The sequence below is a fragment of the Mauremys mutica genome, chromosome 2 (assembly GCF_020497125.1).
Source record: "Mauremys mutica isolate MM-2020 ecotype Southern chromosome 2, ASM2049712v1, whole genome shotgun sequence".
In the NCBI taxonomy this organism is placed as follows: Eukaryota; Metazoa; Chordata; order Testudines; family Geoemydidae; genus Mauremys; species Mauremys mutica.
Window position 1 is genome coordinate 90,051,924 of NC_059073.1, and position 22,223 is coordinate 90,074,146.

At 41.0% G+C, this 22,223-nt stretch overlaps 1 protein-coding gene and 1 long non-coding RNA gene across 10 annotated transcripts in view; one reads left to right on the forward strand and one right to left on the reverse strand.

The window, feature by feature from the left end:
- Positions 1–22,223, forward strand: part of PTPRM (protein tyrosine phosphatase receptor type M) — a 726,112-nt gene that overhangs the window by 268,045 nt on the left and 435,844 nt on the right. For all 9 annotated transcript variants that reach the window (XM_045005637.1, XM_045005638.1, XM_045005641.1 and 6 more), the window contains exons 3-4: positions 5–276; positions 17,329–17,407. In XM_045005637.1, the coding sequence (XP_044861572.1) occupies positions 5–276; positions 17,329–17,407 (351 nt within the window). The remainder of the gene's footprint in view (positions 1–4; positions 277–17,328; positions 17,408–22,223) is intronic.
- The window catches only part of LOC123363973, a 55,905-nt gene continuing 39,006 nt past the window's right edge, over positions 5,325–22,223 (reverse strand). Inside the window, exon 3 of the long non-coding RNA XR_006576957.1 lies at positions 5,325–5,660. This is a non-coding gene — a long non-coding RNA (uncharacterized LOC123363973). The remainder of the gene's footprint in view (positions 5,661–22,223) is intronic.

A 22,223-nucleotide genomic window follows, 5' to 3' on the forward strand; every position in this document is an offset into this window, starting at 1 on the left:
GCAGGATCTTTCATGCTGGTGAACACTTCTGGGAGGTTTGCTGAACAAAGAGCTCACCTCCTTCTACCCCACCTAAAAGAAAATGACACGCATTGTATCGATTTCCATTACTATGTTTCAAGCAAGAGTGGGTCCAATCCTGGTTCTCTGAATGTTTATGTGAAGGTCAATAATGGTCCGCTTGGTAACCCCATCTGGAACATGTCTGGAGCAGCTACTGGCACTTGGAACAGAGCAGAACTGGCAATTAGCACCTTTTGGCCTAATTTCTATCAGGTACATTTTATTTGTTAAATTTTGTTTCTCATATTGAACGAATTTGCAGCCTAAATTTACAACTTGCTTTTTGTCATCAGCAAGACTGAATACAGGCTGAGATGGCCTGATTAGTGAGTAAAATGCAATGTATGTTATGTTAGTCAGTTTGTTTTAACTGATCTTTTTTACAGTTGATGCTAAATATATATTTACTTATTTTAATATTTAAGAATGGATGATTTGTCATTGATTTCAATGGCCCAGGATTTCACCCATTACCTGTACATCAGGAACATTAGAACATTAGGCTTGTTTGTTTTGCTTTATATTGATAACACTCAATTGTGGCTCTAGAACCAGATGTGTCCAAGTCCACAGGCTTGAATTGCAATTTCAGTTTGTAATTTCGGTTTTTGATTACAGCAGCATTCTTCTGATTAGAGCCTAAAGGTGAAGTAGTAGGAGCGTAATGTGGCCATTTCTTAAGATGCTACCCCTCTGTAGGAAAGTTTACCATGGTTCCACAAACACACACATGTACATCCTATAGCCCACACCCCAAAAGGATGTGGGGGGAAAGGGGATTTTGACAAATTTCTAGTAAAATATTTCTGTACCATTAGGATGAGGCTAAAATGCCATATTGATAGAGATACAGGCAATCTCAGAAGACATTCATGTGCTCTCCCTATCTATATAATCTGCATCAAATTTCAACTAATATATTTTAGCTAATTGAAGTCCGAGGAATCAAGATACTTCCAATAGCTTTTTTCACTCCACTGGGACCAGTTTAACAGAAGCCTGTAGCTCAGGCTACCTAGATAACTGCGATCTGGCTTTTCAGGCTTAGTCACAGCCTAGGGGGAAGATCCTCAGCTTTTGCAAATTGATGTAGCTCCAGTGACTTGAATAGTTACTCTGATTTACACCAGCTAAGGATCTATCTCTCTGTTCTCAATTGCTGTGCAATGTCCTGTCTCTTTGGTTGCAGCCTCTCTCTTAAGGATCTCTGTCATAGTCTCCTCAGCTTCCCCATCACAATTACAATCTCCACAGCTGTTTCTGGACTCTTTGGTGTCACGTCTACCTTGGTCCCACTGCTCTTAAAGCTTCCCCTCTAATGAACTCCTTAACCGTTCATCTTTTGTCACAAAATCCCTGGGAATGGGTTTTTCACATCCTATCCAGAACTTGGGTGTCTTTCCCAGTGACCCACCAGATGCTGCAGCACTTATTACTCCTCACAAGGCATCAGCCATCTTGTCTGCTCCATTTCCTGGAAAGTATAGAAACAGGAAAAACCTCCATAGTAGAATGTGCAGTGGTCTTGCAACAATAGATATGGGAGCCCATTACTTGGCATATATAAAAGATGATGGGACAATGTACAAATAAATAAGTACTGCAGGAAAACATCCTGCATTGGTATAGGGATGGACTAGGTAATGTAACAAGAGTTTTGTTTTTTATTTTTATAATCGTAGCGATACCTGCCTACATGACAGTGCTATACAATTCCAATCCATTAATAGGACACCCACGGTGTACCTACCAACAAACAAATCAAAATTAAGCCATAAATATTAACACAGGCTACATAGTAGTGTTTTAAAGGAATAGTATTTGTACAATGCAGATCTCTTAAAAACATTTTTGAGTCTATTTTCCTGATGATTCATGAAAAATGTAGGCAAGTAACTCCCACTAATGCTAACTGAATAAAAGCAAGACCGGTTATTTTGGAGTAAATCCAATTCTAGTCAAACACCTTAGTATTTATTTGGTATTTAAAGTGGTTTTATCCTGCATATTATTAACATAAACACAGGCAAAGCATTTAAAAGATTTAATAATTAGCTTTTTGTTATATTGTGTTCCTATAGTTAATTCGTGTTATTGGCACCTTTTATGTCAGGTTTCCATTTAGAAATGACTCTTTAAAAGTACAGGCTCTGAGCATAGTAATCATATTCATCCAATATACATTTTCTTTGTACCAGGTAATTATTTGTGTAGGTTTTACCCTACATGGCAAACTACTGTACTAGATATATAAATCACATTGATAACCTTCATCTAGCAAAGCTAATTATAGGTGAATTACTTGTCATTTAAAGTTAAATTGTCAAGTATTCTGATTATTAAGATGTATTTAATTCCTCAATTAATTCTTGTTCAAATTGCTGCTACTTGAAGCCTGCCCCTCACTTAGAACTGCACCAGTCAGGAAGTATTGGCTATGTGTTTTCATCAGAGGGCAACAGAATAAAATATCTGGTTTCTTTAAGTATATATGACCTGCTTGCTACCTCTTTAATAGGAGAAAAATCTGTTATTTCATAGGGTTATTTTATGTTGTCAGACCAGTGTGCAGTATTAAAATGTGCTTTAATTTTTTAAGCATAAATAATTGTACAACTCCATAGATTGTGAGATACAATACCCCCCAGCTGAGTTCAGGTTGGTGAGTTTCTCAGCTAATGTTGCAAACAGGGCCGGCTCCAAGTTTTTTGCCGCCCCAAGCAAAAAAATCCCCCCCTCCCCGGCCCTGCCCCAACTCCTCCCCTTCCCCGCTCCATTCCAATCCCTTCCCCAAATCCCCGGCCCTGCCTCCTCCCCCGGGAACAGTGCATTTCCCCTCCTACCCCTCCCTGGGAGGGAGGGGGAGTAGCGGCGCTCGGAGGAGGAGGCGGAGGTGTGCTGCGGGGAGAGCGGTTCCTCTGCTCCCCCCTCCCTCCCCCGGGCTCCCTGCGCCCCCCACAGCCGCAGCTCACCTCCGCTCAGGGCCAGCTCCCGGCTTTTCGCGCCGCAAGCAAAAAAAAAATAAAAAAAATGGAGAGCCAGAGTGCTGCCCCTTGGAAGATGCCTCCCCAAGTAGTTAGGCATACTGTTAAGGGCTTGTCTACGCTACAGAATTTTGTCAAAGCAAGTTACTCCGACAATCAAAAACTTGTATAATTACATTGTTTGTGCATGCTCACACAACGTTCCTTCTATTGGTGAAGCGCATCGACAGTGGGAACAGTGCACTGTGGGTAGCTATCCTACTGTGCTACTAGCCACCTTCTGCAGCTAGGAATTGTGGGAAGGGAGAGTGGATAATAGTGCATCATGGGTGTGGGCTCAATGTCCAATGATGCAGTTTTTTCGGTCCCATCATTCTATGGACTGCATGTTGTGGCATTTTTCAGTGGTCCCTGTTTACTGTGCACCTACCATCTCCGTTTGAAAGGGTGGATCCTGCACTGCTCTCTACTGTTGTGGTCACTGTTATGAACACATTTCAGCTGGTCATATAGTATATCATGAGCTCCAAATCTGAACAGTATCAGAGGGGTAGCCGTGTTAGTCTGGTTCTGTAGAAGCAGCAAAGAATCCTGTGGCACCTTATAGACTAACAGAAGTTTTGCAGCATGAGCTTTCGTGGGTGAATACCCACTTCTTCGGATGCAAGCAGTCACTGCTTGCATCCGAAGAAGTGGGTATTCACCCACGAAAGCTCATGCTGCAAAACTTCTGTTAGTCTATAAGGTGCCACAGGATTCTTTGCTGCTTCTACAAATCTGAACAGGAATCAGAGGTGCCTGACCTTCTGCGTGCCATGGAAAGAAACAACACCAGATTACTTTTGGCATTCCTAGAGTAGTTGCACACAGTGGACCATCATTTCTGGGCTTGGGAAATAAGCACTGAGTGGTAGGATCACATCTGGTTATGCAGGTCTGGGCTGCAGAACTTTTGGATACAGAAAACCACCTTCCTGGAACTGTGCGCGCTGCTTGCCCCAGCACAGTGGTGCAAAGACACCAAAATGAGGGCTGCCCTTTTGGTGGAGAAGTATGTAGCGATCGCTGTGTGGAAGCTGGCGACTCCAAATTGCTACCAATCAGTGGCAATTAGTTTGGAGTTGGAAAGCCCATCACTGGGGCTGTGTTAACGCAAGTGTGCAGAACTGTTAATCACATCCTGCTACAAAAGACTATGACTCTTGGCAATGTGCGTGAAATAGTGGATGGGTTTATGCAATGTGTGCAAGTGTGGCAGGACGATCAATTACATGCATATCTCAATTTTGGCCCCAGACCATCTGATGACTGAGTACATCAATAAAAGGGGTACTTCTCTATGATATTGGACAGATTTGTGGATCACTGTGGGCATTTCACTGACATTAATGTGGGGTGGTCTGAGAAGGTGCATGACGCATGCATCTTTAGGAACACTGGCCTGTACAGAAAGCTGCAAGCAGGGACTTTCTTTCCAGACCAGAAGATTCCAATAGGGGATGTTGAAATGCCCATAGTGATCCTGGGAGACTCAGCGAACCCCTTACTTCCATGGCTCATAAAACTTTACATGGGAAACCTGGACAGCTGCAAGGAACACTTCAACAATACGCTGAGCAGGTGGAGAAGGCCTGTATAATGTGCTTTAGGCAGATTAAAAACATGTTGGCACTGCCTTTATGGCAGGTTAGACCTAAAAGAGGAAAATATTCCCATGGTCATAGTAGCTGGCTGTGTACTCCATAATATTTGTGAGGCTAAGGGTGAAAAGTTTCCCCTAGAGTGGAGCACAGTGACGGATCGCCTGATGGCTGATTTTGAGCAGCTAGATACCAGGGCTATTGGCAAGGCACAATGGGGGACTATTCGAATCAGGGAGGCTTTGAGGCACCATTATGACAATGAACACGAGTAATGTGTCTGTCTTTACAGCACTCTGCCATATTTTGTTAACTTGTTGCCTTCCATGAAAATTGTGATGATTCCTGACCATGATATGTAGTCAGCAAATGATCAAATTGCAACTGTGTATTAATTTCAGCAGCAATCACCATGTGTGAGAGACAAATAAAGATTGGTTATCTTTCAGAGAGTATGTTTTTATTAAATATCAATTGTCAGCACATACAAAAGGCTTGGTGGGAATGGAGATAACAAGGAAGGGTAATGTAGGCTCTTCTAGTTATATGTAAGTCCAGCTATCATTTTGGAAGCTGTCCAAAGGAGTGGAGTGAACACGGTACCAAGATGGGCTGGGAAGCTGCAAGGAACGTGTGGGAGGCGTTTGGGGAGGGCATGGAAGGCAGTTCTGTATTGGCTGCTGCAGGTGGGACTGAGCATGCATTCTGCCTGCAGCATGATTAGGGACTTCAACATCTCCTCCATCGCTTTTATAATCTGCTCCTGGCCCATTACAATTTTCTCCTGGCTCTCCTGTCCTGTCTGTCTGTTTTATAATTTTCTTTTAAAGTCTCTCTCTACATCGTGCATTCTTGGTTTACTACCTCTGAGGATAGAAGCACCTTTTTAAATATGTCCTTGTTCCTTCATGGTTTTTTCCTTATCTGGTGTAGGTACTCGCTGGTGTGTAGGAGGTTCCCCTAAAGGACACATCTGCAGAAACACAAGAAACAATAAACAAAAGCATGATTGTTAGTGCACCTCTTTTTAAATACGAATCAGTTTCTCACTGTCCCTTGGCAAGCACAGAGCTTGGCAAATGCCCTAAACCTGGTGAGTTTAGCCTGGGGGGGCTCAATATGGGGCAACGGTCTAGGTTTTTTTTAAAAGAGGATCACTGCAGGCGAGTAGGGACAATATTGTAAATTCTGCCACCATTTCCACAGGGGGGATGTAGAGCGGGGGAAGGAGTCATTGAAGCCGATATCTCACTTCTGAGGATAAGCAAGGATGCATCTCCTTATGCTGCTTGCCTGTGTGCCATTTTGGTCCCTGCACAAGTGACTGCCAATTGGCATGGCAAAGTTTCCTACAATGGGGGAAAGAACAAAGCAGCTCTGCCAAGGAACCTTCAGCAGAGGATTGACGAGTACCTCCAGAAAAGTTTCTTAGAGATCTCTCGGGAGGATTCCTGTGTAATCTCGGTGTGCTGCTTAGCTGTACAGGGGAATGTGAAGCACATGCGAGCACATACAAACACAACTAGTCTTGTACATTTCTATCCCGTTACCCACTTCTATAATATACAAAGAAAAGGACAGCTTTACCTCATATAACCGAGCAGCATCAACTCAAAAAGATTACTTACCAGAGCTCTCCTTTCCTGCATCATGCATGCCAGAGATGGCCTCCTGAGACTGGCTAGACCCCCTCCGAAGTGGAAAAGAGGTTCCAGCTTTCCATGCTACAGGATGACCCTTCCATGTGCACCTCATTGTCATCCAATTCAACCTCCTCGTCCATGACTTCATCCTCGGGGTTGAGTCCACTCTCCGCTGTCTCTAGCCCCGCCGAAGTATCCACAGGACTCTTGGTGGTGGAGGTGGGGTCACTGTCAAGGATGGTGTCCCCCTGCTTATAGAAGTGGCAGGTCTTTGGCGCAGCACCAGAGTGACGGTTTGTCTTCCTTGCCTTCTGGTACGCTTACCTGAGCTCCTTTATCTTCACACAGCATTCATGTGTGTCTCATTCAGAGCCCTTATCCAACATGCCATGAGAAATCTAACCATAGTTATCGAAGTTCCTATGACTGGAGCGGAGCTAGGACTGCACAGCCTCTTCTCCCCACAGTGCCAGAAGATCCAACAACTCAGATGTGCTCCTAGCAGGAGAGCATTTGTTTCATGGAACCGCCATGATCAGCTAGGAAGATATGATGTGAACTCTCCACGCTAAGGAAACAGGAAGTGGAATTTCAGAAATTCCCAGGTCCTTAAAGGAGGAGGGGCAGATGCTTGTGTACACGTGTGCAAGGCAGCGGAGTTCAAACTGCTGACCAGAGCGGTCAGAATGGGCATTGTGGGATACCTCCTGGAGGTCATTTATAGTGACATAACCAAGCGCCGTGTCTACACTGTCATTTTGTTGTTCTAAATTTGCCACAAAAAGCTCTACGCCTCTTGTTGAGGTGGTTTTATTTTGTCGGCAAAGTGGGAGAGTTTTGTCAGTAAAAGGAGCATTGTCGTGTATACACCGCTACTATTTTGTCGACAAAATTATGAAGGGTAGACAAGTCCTTAGTTACACTCACACCCCTCTTTTTGAATTATTTGCTTTCTAATTCATTCACTCTAGAAATGCAGAAAAGGACTGAAATACTTGATTAAAAAATACCAACAAACATAATTTTAAAATAAGAAATGAAATTTGAAGAAAGATATAAAGTATTTTTAGTAGAGTACGCTTGTCTTTAGGCTATTGCGTTTTATTTAACATCATCTCTTAAGTAATCTGAAGGGCTGAGAGGGAATAAGAACTCTGGGGGAATTCTAGATTTCTTTCTAGTGACCACAGACACGAGTTTGAAGGTATAACTTTACACTAAGCTGGGTTTTACCCTTTACTGTCTAATACCTTTCCTTATAAATGAGGAGTTTAGGGAATATGAACTACTAGATCCATCCTGTCTTTTAAAAACTGGCTGAAATTGTCCTTCACGTCATTACCTGAATGTACTGTACTTGGTGCTTGGGAATTTGGTTTAGACCCTGTACTTTAGAGTTTATCAAGAAGGACAAAGAGTGAAGTTTCTTGTACAGTAAATGTTAAACTCACATTCACATGCTTATATGTGGCATCAGTTGGGCTTAATACATTTAAAACGAGAAAGAAATGTTATAACTGACAAAAATTTTAAACATTGCCCTAAGTCCCAAGGGCTTTAAAAAACCAAAAAAACTCTTGTTAAATTATATAGTTTATTACTAGAAATTCTGAAAAAGATGCATCTCTGGCTGGGTAATCCAAGTTTTTAAAATTGCTTTGTTTTAAACGTAGTTATGTGTCCAACAGTAAGCAGACATTTGACCCAAGTCATATCAGTAAGAGTCTGCCATCAATTCTGACCTCCTACCCTTAAAATCAGAGGTGCTAGGCAGTTGTCAGAGAAATAGGACAAAATAACCTGCATAAATACAATTAATTTCACTAGCTTTAAATATTATAAGCCCCATTTTCAATGTTTGGCGTGGAAAGACACCCTCCTTTGGATTGCTCAGGTTGGCTGTAGGCACTTAAATGCCACTTTATGTGCAAATTTGGAAACAGGATGATATTTGTAGGGGAGAGTGATAGTGTAAAATACAGTCAAAGAAGAGAGCTATGGGGAGAAGAGTATAGTATATACATAGGGGAGAAGTGAGGATGTGCTGAAAACAAAGAAACCAATACCTGCCCTGGGATGTAAAACTAATAGGATTATTGATTTTTCTTCTTCTTCTATATCCTTACATTAAGTAGACTTCTTAATATACTTTATTTTCTTCTCTTTTTCAAATAGATATTTTTAAATTACAGTGTGTTTATAGTGAGGTACAGTCCACCGTTTGACTAAAAGTTTTGTAATTTCTTTGCAACAACAAAGGCAAGAATTTACTAAGTGAGGTCATTCATTAGAGGTAAAAATTACTTATTTCTTTTGTTCTTTGGAACTGGCAAGTTATCTCCAACAGCACATTTTCACTAGCAAGCATTATGATAAGCAAACTCCCTTTCTTTGTTCACATATAGAAGGGGAAGTGGCAGAAATGAAAAGTTAATTTTGCTCTTCACTGAAGCAGGCAGGATCAGGGACGGTGTGATGTTAAACCACTTCACTATTTCCTGTTTGGCAGGCATCTGAGGAATAGCCTGATGTAAAACATCTCTCAGCCAGACATTCAGCATAGTGTTTCATGAGCAAATGAAATCAGTGTTTTAACCAGTTGTTTCCTAACTGATAAGGCAGCAAAATAATTTCCAAAGAAACAAAAGACTATCATGTTTAGTGCAGATTGCTGTGCTAGAATGTTGTTTTATTTTGACTAATGTTCCTATGTATTGTCTTCAGATGTTGTCAGCTGTGATGAAATGGAAAGTTGAGAGTCTAGAGTGAAAATGTTTACATTCTTCAGACCAGGCAACTCATCAAGTGGAAAATGATGAAAAAACTGTACATGGTTTTCACAAGAAATACAGGATGAAGGAGTTATAGTCTGCTCCTTGGGTTTTTTTTTTTAAATGAGGTTGATAAAAATTCAGAAAAAAATTAGTAATGGTGTAAAAATACAGCCAAAGAAGGGAGCTAGTAGGAGAGGGCACATGTAGTAGAAAGCATAGGGGAGGGGTGGGGATGTGCTGCATACAAAGAAAGCAATACCTGTCCTGGGATGTTAAATTAAAATTCCCCTACAATTACCATCCTGTGTCCATTCTGCATTCAGATTTTCACTTAAGCATATAAAGCAGCATTTAATTGTCAGCTGCCAGTAATTGCAAACTTCTTAGATACACAATTTGAATACTGGGCCAAATTCTAATCTCAGTTATACTATTGTAAATATGAAATAACTCCACAGAAGTCATTGTAAATTTCCACCAGTGTAACTGAGATCAGAATCTGACCTATTGTGTTTGCCTTCATTAGATGACAAGGTTTATTCACCATCAAATGCACATGCATAACGAATAAGCTATGGCCTTTCAGTAGCTCCTTCACAAGATGACCCCACAGAACACTTATGTACTTTGATTGGCATAACCCTCTGCATGTGAAACTGGAAACCTCTAAAGGGCTGCTGTTTGACTCCAAGTGATATTATGGTTTGATCATATAACTGTCTTTACACTCTGCTATCTGAAGTAAATAGTTCCTCAGTTCATATGATGGGTATTATATAGGGAGGCAAATGTTTATACATCTGTTAGCTAACTCACCTATTTACATTTAGAGCCATGTTTTCATGACAATAGACATTTAGGACAAACCTGCAAGCATACATGTGCATTTCTGCATGTACTTTTGTTCATGCAGCTACTGTGGTTGTCTGCCCAAAGACGGTGTTTTCACACACTGACAGCTACTTATATCCCTTACCAGTTCTTTGATCTACAGTAATCTGTTTGCGAGTGTGATCACGCTGAGCCTATGCTTGTGATGTTTTTAAAAATCTGGTCTTTACCTCTAGTATACATGGACAACCAGCATGTTTACTTGTGGAGTACTTATTGTTTAAAACTCAGTGTGACTTGGGATTTATAAACTCATTAATGAGTTTATAACTTATGTACTAGTATATGTATACTAGTAATTTTAAAAATGTGTGATCTATGTAGGGTCAAATATCCTGCTGGTGTAAATGGGCAAAAATGGAACCGTCCTCATTTACACCAGAGAATTTTGGCCCATAATCTTCATTCATTAATCAGAGTATAAGGGAATACTACTTACTGATGCACATGCTAATATTATTTTAGAACACTGTGAACAGATGAAAATTATACTGTGAGAGGGATTTGCAGCTTTTTGTAGCACATGTCATGTCTTTGAGTAAAGTGAAAGGCATGTCATTGATGCCTTTTCGGCTGAGGTATGTCACTACTGGTTGTGGTATCTCTTTCACTTCACTGACATGCATATTATGTGTCAAAAAGGACTCAGTCCTGTTCCTATTTAAGATGGCAGCAGTCTGGCCATTGACTTCAGTGGGAGTGTGATCTGGCCCAATATATTTAAACTAGTGCTACTATTCATTGAAACCTAACGCCTGTGTGACAGTAACTGTAGTGACAGGCGCAAGAAAGAAAATAACAGAACGCCACCAGCCGTCACCTTCAGCCCCTAACTAAAACCTCTCCAGCGTATCATCAAAGATCTACAACCTATCCTGAAAGATGATCCCTCACTCTCACAGATCTTGGGAGACAGGCCAGTCCTCGCTTACAGACAGCCTCCCAACCTGAAGCAAATAGTCACCAGCAACTGCACACCATACAACGTAAACACTAACCCAGGAACCTATCCTTGCAACAAAGCCCGATGCCAATTCTGTCCACATATCTATTCAAGTGACACCATCATAGGACCTAATCACATCTGCCACGCCATCAGGGGCTCGTTCACCTGCACATCTACCAAAATGATATATGCCATCATGTGCCAGCAATGCCCCTCTGCCATATACATTGGCCAAACCAGACAGTCTCTACACAAAAGAATAAATGGACACAAATCTGACATCAGGAATCATAACATTCAAAAACCTGTGGGAGAACACTTCAACCTCTCTAACCACTCAGTGACAGACTTGAAGGTGGCAATTTTGCAACAAAAAATCTTCAAAAACAGACTCCAAAGAGAGACTGCTGAACTTAATTTAATATGCAAATTAGATACAATTAACTTAGGTTTGAACGGAGACTGGGAATGGTTGGGTCATTACACTAATTAAATCTATTTCCCCATGTTAAAATATCCTCACACCTTCTATGGGTCATCTCGATTATCACTTCAAAGGTTTTTTTTTCTCTCCTGCTGATGATAGCTCATCTCAATTGATTGGCCTCTTACAGTTGGTATGCGTACTTCCACCTTTTCATGTTCTCTGTATGTATAAATATCTTCTTTCCGTGTGTTCCATTCTATGCATTCGATGAAGTGGGTTTTAGCCCACAAAAGCTTATGCTCAAATAAATGTGTTAGTCTCTAAGGTGCCACAAGTACTCCTGTTCTTTTTGTAGTTCAACAGAGAGTCCAACACTGCTTTTTTCATTATATACAATGAGACCTTTATGGTATGATATCTGGGAGTATGGTAGAGTATTTTAGATCACTCGATGCATCTCTGGTCTGTTACAAATGTCTTGTTTAAACTATCCTAATCTTGTAATTTCTGTCTATGAAATTGCTTGAGAGATTATTTTGTATTTAGAAGCTCACAGCTTTGTTTGTTTATATGCATATTAGAGCAATCAAGAACTTTGCTCCAGCCTTTCATACAGGTTCTGGACTGAAGACTACTGACCATTGTAGTGTTTGGAAAATGTCCCCCTCTTTTTCTTCCTCTTCCTCGGAAATGTCATTGCAAATGAAAACAATTCCAGGTTCAGTGGAAAAAACATTATTTGAAAACTGAAAAAAAAAGTATTCAGCAATGCCGCTGTGGTGCCTCAGTGGGAGTTGTATTTTGGGTGCCTCTTGCTCCCATTCTTTATTGGCCCGGCTACCTGGTCATACTACATTTCCCATGATGCACCATAGTCTTTCTGATCACTGAGATACCATAGAATCATAGAATATTAGGGTTGGAAGGGACCTCAGGAGGTCATCTAGTCCAACCCCCTGCTCAAAGTGGGACCAATTCCCAACTAAATCATCCCAGCCTGGGCTTTGTCAAACCTGCCCTTAAAAACCTCTAAGGAAGGAGATTCCACCACCTCACTAGATAACGCATTCCAGTGCTTCACCACCCTCTTAGTGAAAAAGTTTTTCCTAATATCCAACCTAAACCTCCCCCACTGCAACTTGAGACCATTACTCCTTGTTCTGTCATCAGGTACCACTAAGAACAGTCTAGATCCATCCTTTTTGGAACCCCCTTTCAGGTAGTTGAAAGCAGCTATCAATTCCCCCCTCATTCTTCTCCTCTGCAGACTAAACAATCCCAGTTCCCTCAGCCTCTCCTTATAAGTCATGTGCTCCAGCCCCCTAATCATTTTTGTTGCCCTCCGCTGGACTCTTTTTCCAATTTTTCCACATCCTTCTTTTAGTGTGGGGCCCAAAACTGGACACAGTACTCCAGCTGAGGCCTCACCAATGTCAAATAGAGGGGAATGATCATGTCCCTCGATCTGCTGGCAGTGCCCCTACTTATACAGCACAAAGTGCCTTCTTGGAAACAAGGGCACACTGTTGACTCATATCCAGCTTCTCATCCACTGTAACCCCTATGTCCTTTTCTGCAGAACTGCTTCCTAGCCATTCGGTCCCTAGTCTGTAACAGTGTATGAGATTTTTCCATCCTAAGTGCAGGACTCTGCACTTGTCCTTGTTGAACCTCATCATATTTCTTTTGGCCCAATCCTCTAATTTGTCTAGGTCCCTCTGTATCCTATCCCTACCCTCCAGTGTATCTACCACTCTCCCCAGTTTAGTGTCATCTGCAAACTTGCTGAGAGTGCAGTCGACACCATCCTCCAGATCATTAATGAAGATATTGAACAAAACCGGCCCCAGGACTGACCCTTGGGGCACTCCGCTTGAAACCGGCTGCCAACTAGACATGGAGCCATTGATCACTACCTGTTGAGCCCGACAATCTAGCCAGCTTTCTATCCATCTTTCATCCAGCCCATATTTCTTTAACTTGCTGGCAAGAATACTGTGGGAGACGATATCAAAAGCTTTGCTAAAGTCAAGGAATAACACATCCACTGCTTTCCCCTCATCCACAGACCCAGTTATCTCCTCATAGAAGGTAATTAGGTTATTCAGGCATGACTAGCCCTTGGTGAATCCATGCTGACTGTTCCTGATCACTTTCCTCTCCTCTAAGTGCTTCAGAATTGATTCCTTGAGGACCTGCTCCATGATTTTTCCAGGTACTGAGGTGAGGCTCACTGGCCTGTAGTTCCCCAGATCCTCCTCCTTCCCTTTTTTAAAGATGGGCACTACGTTAGCCTTTTTCCAGTCATCCGGGACCTCCCCCGATCGCCATGAGTTTTCAAAGATAATGACCAATGGCTCTGCAATCACATCTGCCAACTCCTTTAGCACCCTCGGATGCAGTGCATCCAGCCCCATGGACTTGTGCTCGTTCAGTTTTTTCTAAATAGTCCTGAACCACTTCTTTCTCCACAGAGGGCTGGTCACCTTCTCCCCATATTGTGCTGCCCAGTGCAGCAGTCTGGGAGCTGACCTAATTTGTGAAGACAGAGGCAAAAAAATCATTGAGTACATTAGCTTTTTCCACCTCCTCTGTCACTAGGTTGCCTTCCTCATTCAGTAAGAGGCCCACACTTTCCTTGACTTTCTTCTTGTTGCTAACATACCTGAAGAAACCCTTCTTGTTACTCTTAACATCTCTTGCTAGCTGCAACTCCAAGTGTGATTTGGCCTTCCTGATTTCACTCCTGCATGCCTGAGTAATATTTTTATACTCCTTCCTGGTCATTTGTCCAATCTTCCACTTCTTGTAAGCTTCTTTTTTGCGTTTAAGATCAGCAAGGATTTCACTGTTAAGCCAAGCTGGTTGCCTGCCATATTTACTATTCTTTCTACACATTGGGATGTTTTTTTTCCTGCAACCATGGTGTATCATAGGAGTCCATGGCCAGGATACCTCCCGGGAGATGTAATCTGTCTAGGGAACCCAGCCCATAGCGGAGTACTTGGGGCATGAGACTTGCAAACTACAACTCTCATGAGGCAGCACAGCAGCGTTTCCAATTACAGATATTTGGGGTTTGGAGTGGTTAGTTTTTCTAGGAAAAAAAATACTTTTTAATGAAAATCAGACACTTTTAAAAATATATATTTGGTTGAAAAACCAGCTTTGCATCAATAGTCTTGTTGGAATATTTTCCAACAAAAGCCCTATTGGTCATTTATTTAAGATGTGTGTATCTGCAATTTCCTCCAATACTTTCCCAGACCTCACCTAGAAATCTGCGTATGTTAAAGGGCAAGATTTGGAGTAAGTTCCCTTGCTCTGTTGAAACACAGATACGTCATGCCTTTTTTTAACCCAGGCAGTTGGACCAGAGGATAGAGCTCTGAACTGGGTTCTATGCCCGACTCTGCTGCTGGATGACCTTGGGGGAGTCAGTTCCCCTCTCTATGCCTTCAATGCCGTATCTGTAAAATGAGGATGATAATTACTTCCTTTGCTAAAGCACTTTGAGATCTTTGTATCCAAAGTGAACATAAGAATGGCCATACTAGGTCAGACCAAAGGTCCATCCAGCCCAGTATCTGTCTACCGACAGTGACCAATGCCAGGTGTTCCAGAGGGAGAGAACCTAACAGGTAACGATGAAGTGATCTTTCTCAAGCCATCCATCGCCACCCTGTGACAAACAGAGGCTAGGGACACCATTCCTTACCCATCCTGGCTAATAGCCATTAATGGACTTAACCTTCATGAATTTATCTAGTTCTCTTTTAAACCCTGTTATAGTCCTAGCCTTCACAACCTCCTCAGGCTAGGAGTTCCACAGGTTGACTGTGCGCTGTGTGAAGAAGAACTCCCTTTTATTTGTTTTAAACCTGCTGCCCATTAATTTCATTTGGTGGCCCCTAGTTCTTATATTATGGGAACAAGAAAATAATTTTTCCTTATTCACTTTCTCTACACCACTCATGATTTTATATACCTCTATCATATCCCCCCTTAGTATCCTCTTTTCCATGTGCTATAAAAGAGTTGGATACTACTACTCTTTTGCATTGTTTTCTTCAAAAGATTTCTTGAAGGATAGTTTTGTTGGTGGTAGAACCAATTTTGTGTTTGTAGGACACTGTTTCCTTGAAACTTTAAATGGGCTTGCACTGGATACTGTAGTAAACAGTAGGAGCCTATAGAAACCTGTACAACTCACTTTAGCAAATGGAATTGAGGTATAAGTGAGGTCAGAATTTGGCCTTAGTTTAGAATTAGATATTAAGGGTCACTAGCTGTAACTGAAGAATACTCTTACATTTATTTTTTTAGCAAAAATTGTTTTATGGAATTTTAAACTGCCAGTCTTTCTCTTTTGGCCATGGTAAGTTTTTGTTGTTGGTTGGACCCACAAGGAGAATTCAGAAAGACATGCTGAGATTTTAGTTTGGACAGAAGGAGTCTGGTTCAGTGTCCAGAGGTAGATTTGTTATAAAGATGATGGACCTCTGCCCAATGAGACCCCCATCAAAAGGGGGAGAAGTAGCAGAAGCACCAAGTGAACAAGACACCAAAGGAGCAGTTACAGAGGTAGGAGAGGGCAGAGCCAAGAACGCCCAGGGTTGACAGGATTTCAAGAAGAGGAATATGGTCAACAGTGTCAAAGGAAGCTAGCGGGTCACGAAGGAAGAGGATGGAATAAAAACCCTTATATTTGTCCAGGAAGAGTTCATTAGGGACCTTGGTGAGAGGAGTTTAGTGGAGTGTAGGGAATAGAAGCCACATTTGTGGACTAGGGGTTCCAAACGAAATTATATGAGAGGAGTTTAAGGCTGCTATTTGTTCAGTTAGTATAGAGATGAAGGGCAGAAAGAAGGTGGAGTGAAACTTTTACTGGGAGTTGTGACTAAAGCCGGTTTTTTTAAGATGGGACAAACCAATTCATGTATCTGTTGTGAGGACAAGGAATGATGAACAATACTGTCACCTCAAGATTTTATTTTAAATTCATGATCCTTGATTTTATAGTGTTTATTCAACAGCAGAAAACCCATTACCTTATTTTAATATTATGCTAGCTCCATATTGTCATTGTGACATATTGCATTCTGTATTGGACTCTTGTCATTTAAACCATTGCAGCAAAGCATCATGGTACACTTGTGTCTTTATGCAACTTCTCCAAGGTCAAATATAGAGCGTACCTGTGAAATTTCTTCCAAACTTTTTTTGTATGCTTTTTGAGCACAGTAGAGAAAAACAATTAGGGATAAATTTCCAAAGAAAAGTGGGATTAAAAAAATAGCAGGATTTGAGCATGCATCTCCTGTGTATTACTTTGAAAAAGTACCCATTAATGCCACTGGCATATTTTTTTCCAGTTCTGCATAAACAGACTTGAGTTGTTCAAAGAAGGGCTGCCAAAGTTTGGAGACGTTTACTTTTGAATGCTCTTAATTCAGCTGACAAGAGCAGTCCATTTATCTTGTGACCTATTTATAGCCATCAAACAAACTGTAGCCAATGGATCTGCTTTACTTAACTTAGTACAGTAGGTGCAGGATTAAGAGCATGTCTAATGCACTCATGAAAATAGCCATGCATATGTCTGATACAGTTCACTACAGAAATGTGGCTATACCGTATAATTGTCATGTATTAAATATAAACAGATTTGCACTATAAAAGACAGAAAATGAAAAGTTAATCTGACTGCCTTGTAGATCCAATAGCTTTTGGAGTCTCTTTAATGTGGTGTTTAACCCAGTGGGGAGTAACATTGTGAAAATGCGGTTTATGTTCTGGTCCTAAATCATTTGAAAGATGCATTCTTGACTTTTTGTTATGAGTTCTCAACATACTATTTAAATAAATACATAGTTGTTTTATTTTTCTATAGTAATGTAATGGATATAAGAGACTTTATTTCCACTGTGTAATTACAGAGTTCTCTCTTCACTTCTCAGGTTATTTTTGAAGTAGTCACTTCAGGTCATCAAGGATACCTGGCTATTGATGAGGTGAAGGTTTTAGGACATCCGTGCAGTAAGTGCATATATGTTATTTTGTAACAGTCTTCCTAAAATGTATTTGAGACATTATTCCAATGTATGTCTAAGGCAAAGGAAACAGGAAATGTCAATAACAATTCCAGTGTTATAAAAATTTGTTGACTATCGAGCAACCATTGTAAGCATTAAGGTGCTTTACATCATAGCTGTAGAGATGATTCAAGTTTTGTATAGTGCCTAACATGATGGGGCTCTCAATCCCTGATTGGGGCCTCTGTGTGCTACTCCAGTACAAATAATAACACTGACCCATGCCAACCCCACTTATCAAATATCACAGATTGCGGCTGCAGTAAAGTAGCGATGAACTAAACACGTGTGATTTCCTTCAGACCTTTTCAACCAGAACACTTAACTGGCTATGTGTCTGTTGCTTTATTATGCAACATTGCATAATATACTTTCCACAGCACTATTATTTGGGCCCATGGCTTAAAGTTCTGCACATTTTTATTTGTTTAAAATGTGTTTCCTGTAATATTCTTCCCTAGCTTAAAGGTTTATAGTCCATACATATAAGTAAGTGTTTAAAGAAAAGTGGCACTGTAAGAATACTACAAATAAAATGCTTTATATGTAGTAATTTGTCATGGCTTTCAACAAACTGCCCAAGTAAAATAAAATTATTTAGAATTGTTAAAGCTTATTAAATTCAACTAATAAAGATTTATTAATATTTAATCATCTGAATTGAAGATTGTAACCTATTATTGTGCATAAGGTTGATGGGGTGGGGGACTGCATGTAATTGGCAAATACTATCCTTGCAGGTATGCCTAATGGTTTGTAAACAGGCATTGTGTCATTTAAAATAAACTGTAGTTTATTGTTGAATATTGGAGTGCCTCATAAAAATGGTTTTAGTGTTTAGTGTCAGGAAGACATAGAAACATCTTGAAATGTGGAGATGGCTATGCAGAATCAGCAGCTCTGTTATTTCTGATTCACTTAGTTCTAATAAACGTAGAAGGTTCTCATGCTGCTTGTACAGTGTTTGTGCTTAAACTGCATTTTGAATTTGTATCTGTAATTCAAATAGGCTAAGTAGTATTTTGTCATGTTAATAATTTTGCCTGCAAAATATTTGAGTTTTGATCTTGCATTTATAGTGATCAGTCCTCAAAGCATGCATGTACTTCTTATTAAAGCAGAGAGCAGAATACACCCCACAGTGCACAATGTACTAGCATAACCAATGAAACTTGTGTTGAAACTTAATTACTTTAATTAAACAATTATTTAGTAAAGTAATTAATTTAGGATATTAAGAATTCATTCTAAACATCGAAACAGTTATAGCGTATAATAGAAAATTTAAAATATTGTGTTTGAATTGTTAGCGTGTAATTTTTTTGCAAAACAGATAATGCAATTCATACACTGTACCAAGTTTTACAATGTTGCTGCCAAAATAAATAAACTCAGAGTAATTATCTTCAAATTTTGAAACAAAAAAATGAGAATGAGAGAAGTTGGAGGTGGAAATGTAGTTAATAGGTAGTCATGTAGATTATGACCTGATTGCATTTCATGTGGGCAAACAGAAGACAGTTCCAATCAGTAAATATGTTTATATTTGGTGCTTCAAAGGGAGTAATTTCCCAAAGCTGAGGAAAACTGAGTGAAATGGATTGAGTGGAAAAATGTACACAGAAAAATATGAATGAAAATTGGAGTTCTTTAAGAATTTGTATTAGATGGCCAAAAAGCTGTGATTCTGCAATCAATAAGAGCACAACTTTAGCTAAACCCCCATCCTGGGTCAATGATGAAGGGAAGACAGCAATTAGAAATTAAAGCAATATATCACAAACCAGAAAAAAGAGGGAATTAAATAGCAATCAATATAAATATGATGTTATGGTGGGTAGAAAGTTGAGAAGGAAGGCTAAAGACAACAGAGGGGAAAAAATCCATTTTCTGACAGGGCTATGGAGAAAAAGGAGGAGGTTTTTAAGTATACAGTCGAACCCATTTATGTCGACCTCGGTTAACTTGCCAATCCTATTAAGTCGACGGTTTACAAGTGGAACTGCCAAACTCCCTCTTTGTCTTATGAGTTTCTCATCCGTTATGTCGATTTGAACCCTAATATCTCGAGCACCTGGTCTGCCGGCTCCGCTTCCCCGTCCGCCCGGCTCCGCTTTGCCGGATCCAGCCACGTGCAGGCAGCGCGGTAAGGGGGCAGGGAGGGGGTGGGGGGGTGGATAGGGGTTTATCTCGATCATTGGTTATCTCGACGGCTTTTGGCAAACCCCTAGGCCGTCGAGATAACAGGGTTTAACTGTATTAGGAATAAATGAAGTCATAGAAATGGGATAAGCCCATAACTGTATTGAGATGATAAAATTGTTAATGGGGCAGAAAAAGGCAAAAGTGTTCAAAAATATATCTGTTCTGTATTTGGAAAGAAGCAGGATGATGTACTGGTATCACATGAGGACAATCAAATACTTTCCAGTCAATTAGTGACCAAGAAGAATGTTAAACAACATCTACTAGGGATAAATATTTTAAATCAGCAGGTCCCAGTAACTAGCACCCAAGACTCCTAAACGAGCTGGCTAAGATCATCTCTGGCCAGCCCTCTGCCCAAAAGAAGCGCTCCCTCTCTCTCCGCTTCTTCCCAGAACCACACTGATCAGTGCTTTTCTGGTCCTGTCTGCTTCTGACACACATGACTCCACCTATCAATCTCCCTCTACTTGCATTCAGTCCCAGAGAAACTACCGGCCACTTAGCCTGACATCAATCCTGGTCAAAATAATGGAAAGGCTGGTATAAAATTCAAATAATAAAGAATTAAAGGACAGGATAATAATTTAATGCCAGTCAATGTTGTTTTATGGAAAATAACTCTTGTCAAACAAACCTGATTTCATTCTTTGAGGAGATCACAAGTTTGGTTGGAAAAGGTAACTTTGTAGACTTAATACACACAGCAAATTCTGCTTAATAGCAATCCTGATACTAGCAACTTCTGGTTAGTGGCAACATTTTGCTGGGAATATTTGACCAGTGTTAATGGGATTCAGATATTGGCAATGGCATGCTGCGTACTAACAACTTTTCTTGAGACAGGCCCCAGCTGCATGCAGATTTACAAGGCTGCAGGTGGGGAAGGAAGTACTGAGACTTCCCTGGCTGCAACCCCACAAACCTGCCTGTGGTTGGTGCTCAGCCCATCCCAGCACTTTTTTCTGAGGCTGCCGCCCAGCAAGCCTGCCTGCACACAGGGACTACACAGGAGATAAGAGGCTGCGGGCAGGGCAGTAGCGGGAGGAGGGTTGCAGCATGGATGTCAGAGCTGCACAGTGCCTCTCCTTGCACTCTCCAGGTTGCACCCTGCCATGGAACTGCAACCAGTGAAGGAAGGGCTGGGATGTGCTGAGCCCCAGTTCCCAGAGAGCATGGGGAGAGGTACAGCCCCAAGGGGCCCCCAGGACCCTGCTCCCTGTAGAAAGCCCTGACATCCTGGTTGCAGCCCAGCCTTCCCACTGCTTCTCTGCCTTCAGGCAGGTTTGCTGGGCTGCAGCAGCCAAGAAAGGCATGTCCCAGTGCTTCCTTTCCTGGCTGCTTCCTCGCAAACATGCCTTCTGCTTATTAGCAGTAGCAGAGGCAGTAGCTAGGCTGACGAAAGAATTCTTCGGTCAAACTAGCACTGTCTACACTGGGGGTTAGGTTGGGATAGCTACGTCTCTCAGGGGCATGGATTTTTCTCACTCCTGATCAATGCGTAACTACACCAATGTAAAAATCTTAGTGTAGACTAGGCCTACATCTTTTCCTTTGAACTCCCTTCTCTATGGCTGCAAATTAATGGGCCAGGGTCAAATGAGTCTAAAGGCTCTCTTTAATTTTCTCGTTGCCAGTGTGGAGCCTAGCTGCCCCATTAGTCCCCTCATTGCTAGTGTGGTGCCTATCTGGTTCTTTGTTGAGTCTGGTTTTAAAGGGATGAGGTTCCACCACTTGCTTGTGAGACAAGTACTTGAATCCTGCACCACTGAAGTCAATGGGAATTTTCCCATTGACTAGAAGGGAGCAGGATTAAATCCCTATTACAAAGTCTAATAGCTTTCTCCACAGAGACATTTTTCATAGTATTCATCCAAAATGTCTCCCCGTTATTGTATAATCCCTTGTGCTGACACTTAAACAATTGTTCCTCTTGAATTAATATAGATCTTTCTTATATCCTCTGTTATGCTTATGATTCCCCAAGTTATGCCTACAAAGTTCTTTTAATGTTTTTTTTAAGTCATCACCTTAATGGTTTATGTTGTTCATCGGGTAGGTCTCTTCAGTGTGTTGAAATATTTCTAGTACTGAGGTAGCTATAACTGTAGTCAATGGAAAGATTCCTCTTGACTTCTTTGGGAGCTGGATTGTTTGGAACTATTGTCTTTCTCAGAGAGAATAGGAGTACTTGTGGCACCTTAAAGACTAACAAATTTATTGTAGCATGTTAGTCTTTAAGGTGCCACAAGTACTCCTGTTCTTTTTTGCGGATACAGACTAACACGGCTGCTACTCTGAAACCTGTCAGAGAGAATACTCTCTCTAATTTCTGATTTTTTTTTCTTCAGTGCAATTGACTTTTTCTAGTAAAAATGAAAAACAATATACTATGTGTACCGAGTTAGGTGAAATTGAGATAATTCTCCTTTATATAGGTGTCTTACTGAAAGAGCTTTACAGACACATTGCTTTTCTGTTATTGGGGATGTTCTCCCAGCCTAAACTGGAAATAAGTATCAGCATGCAGCAGCTACTGTGTTTTGTTTTCCTCC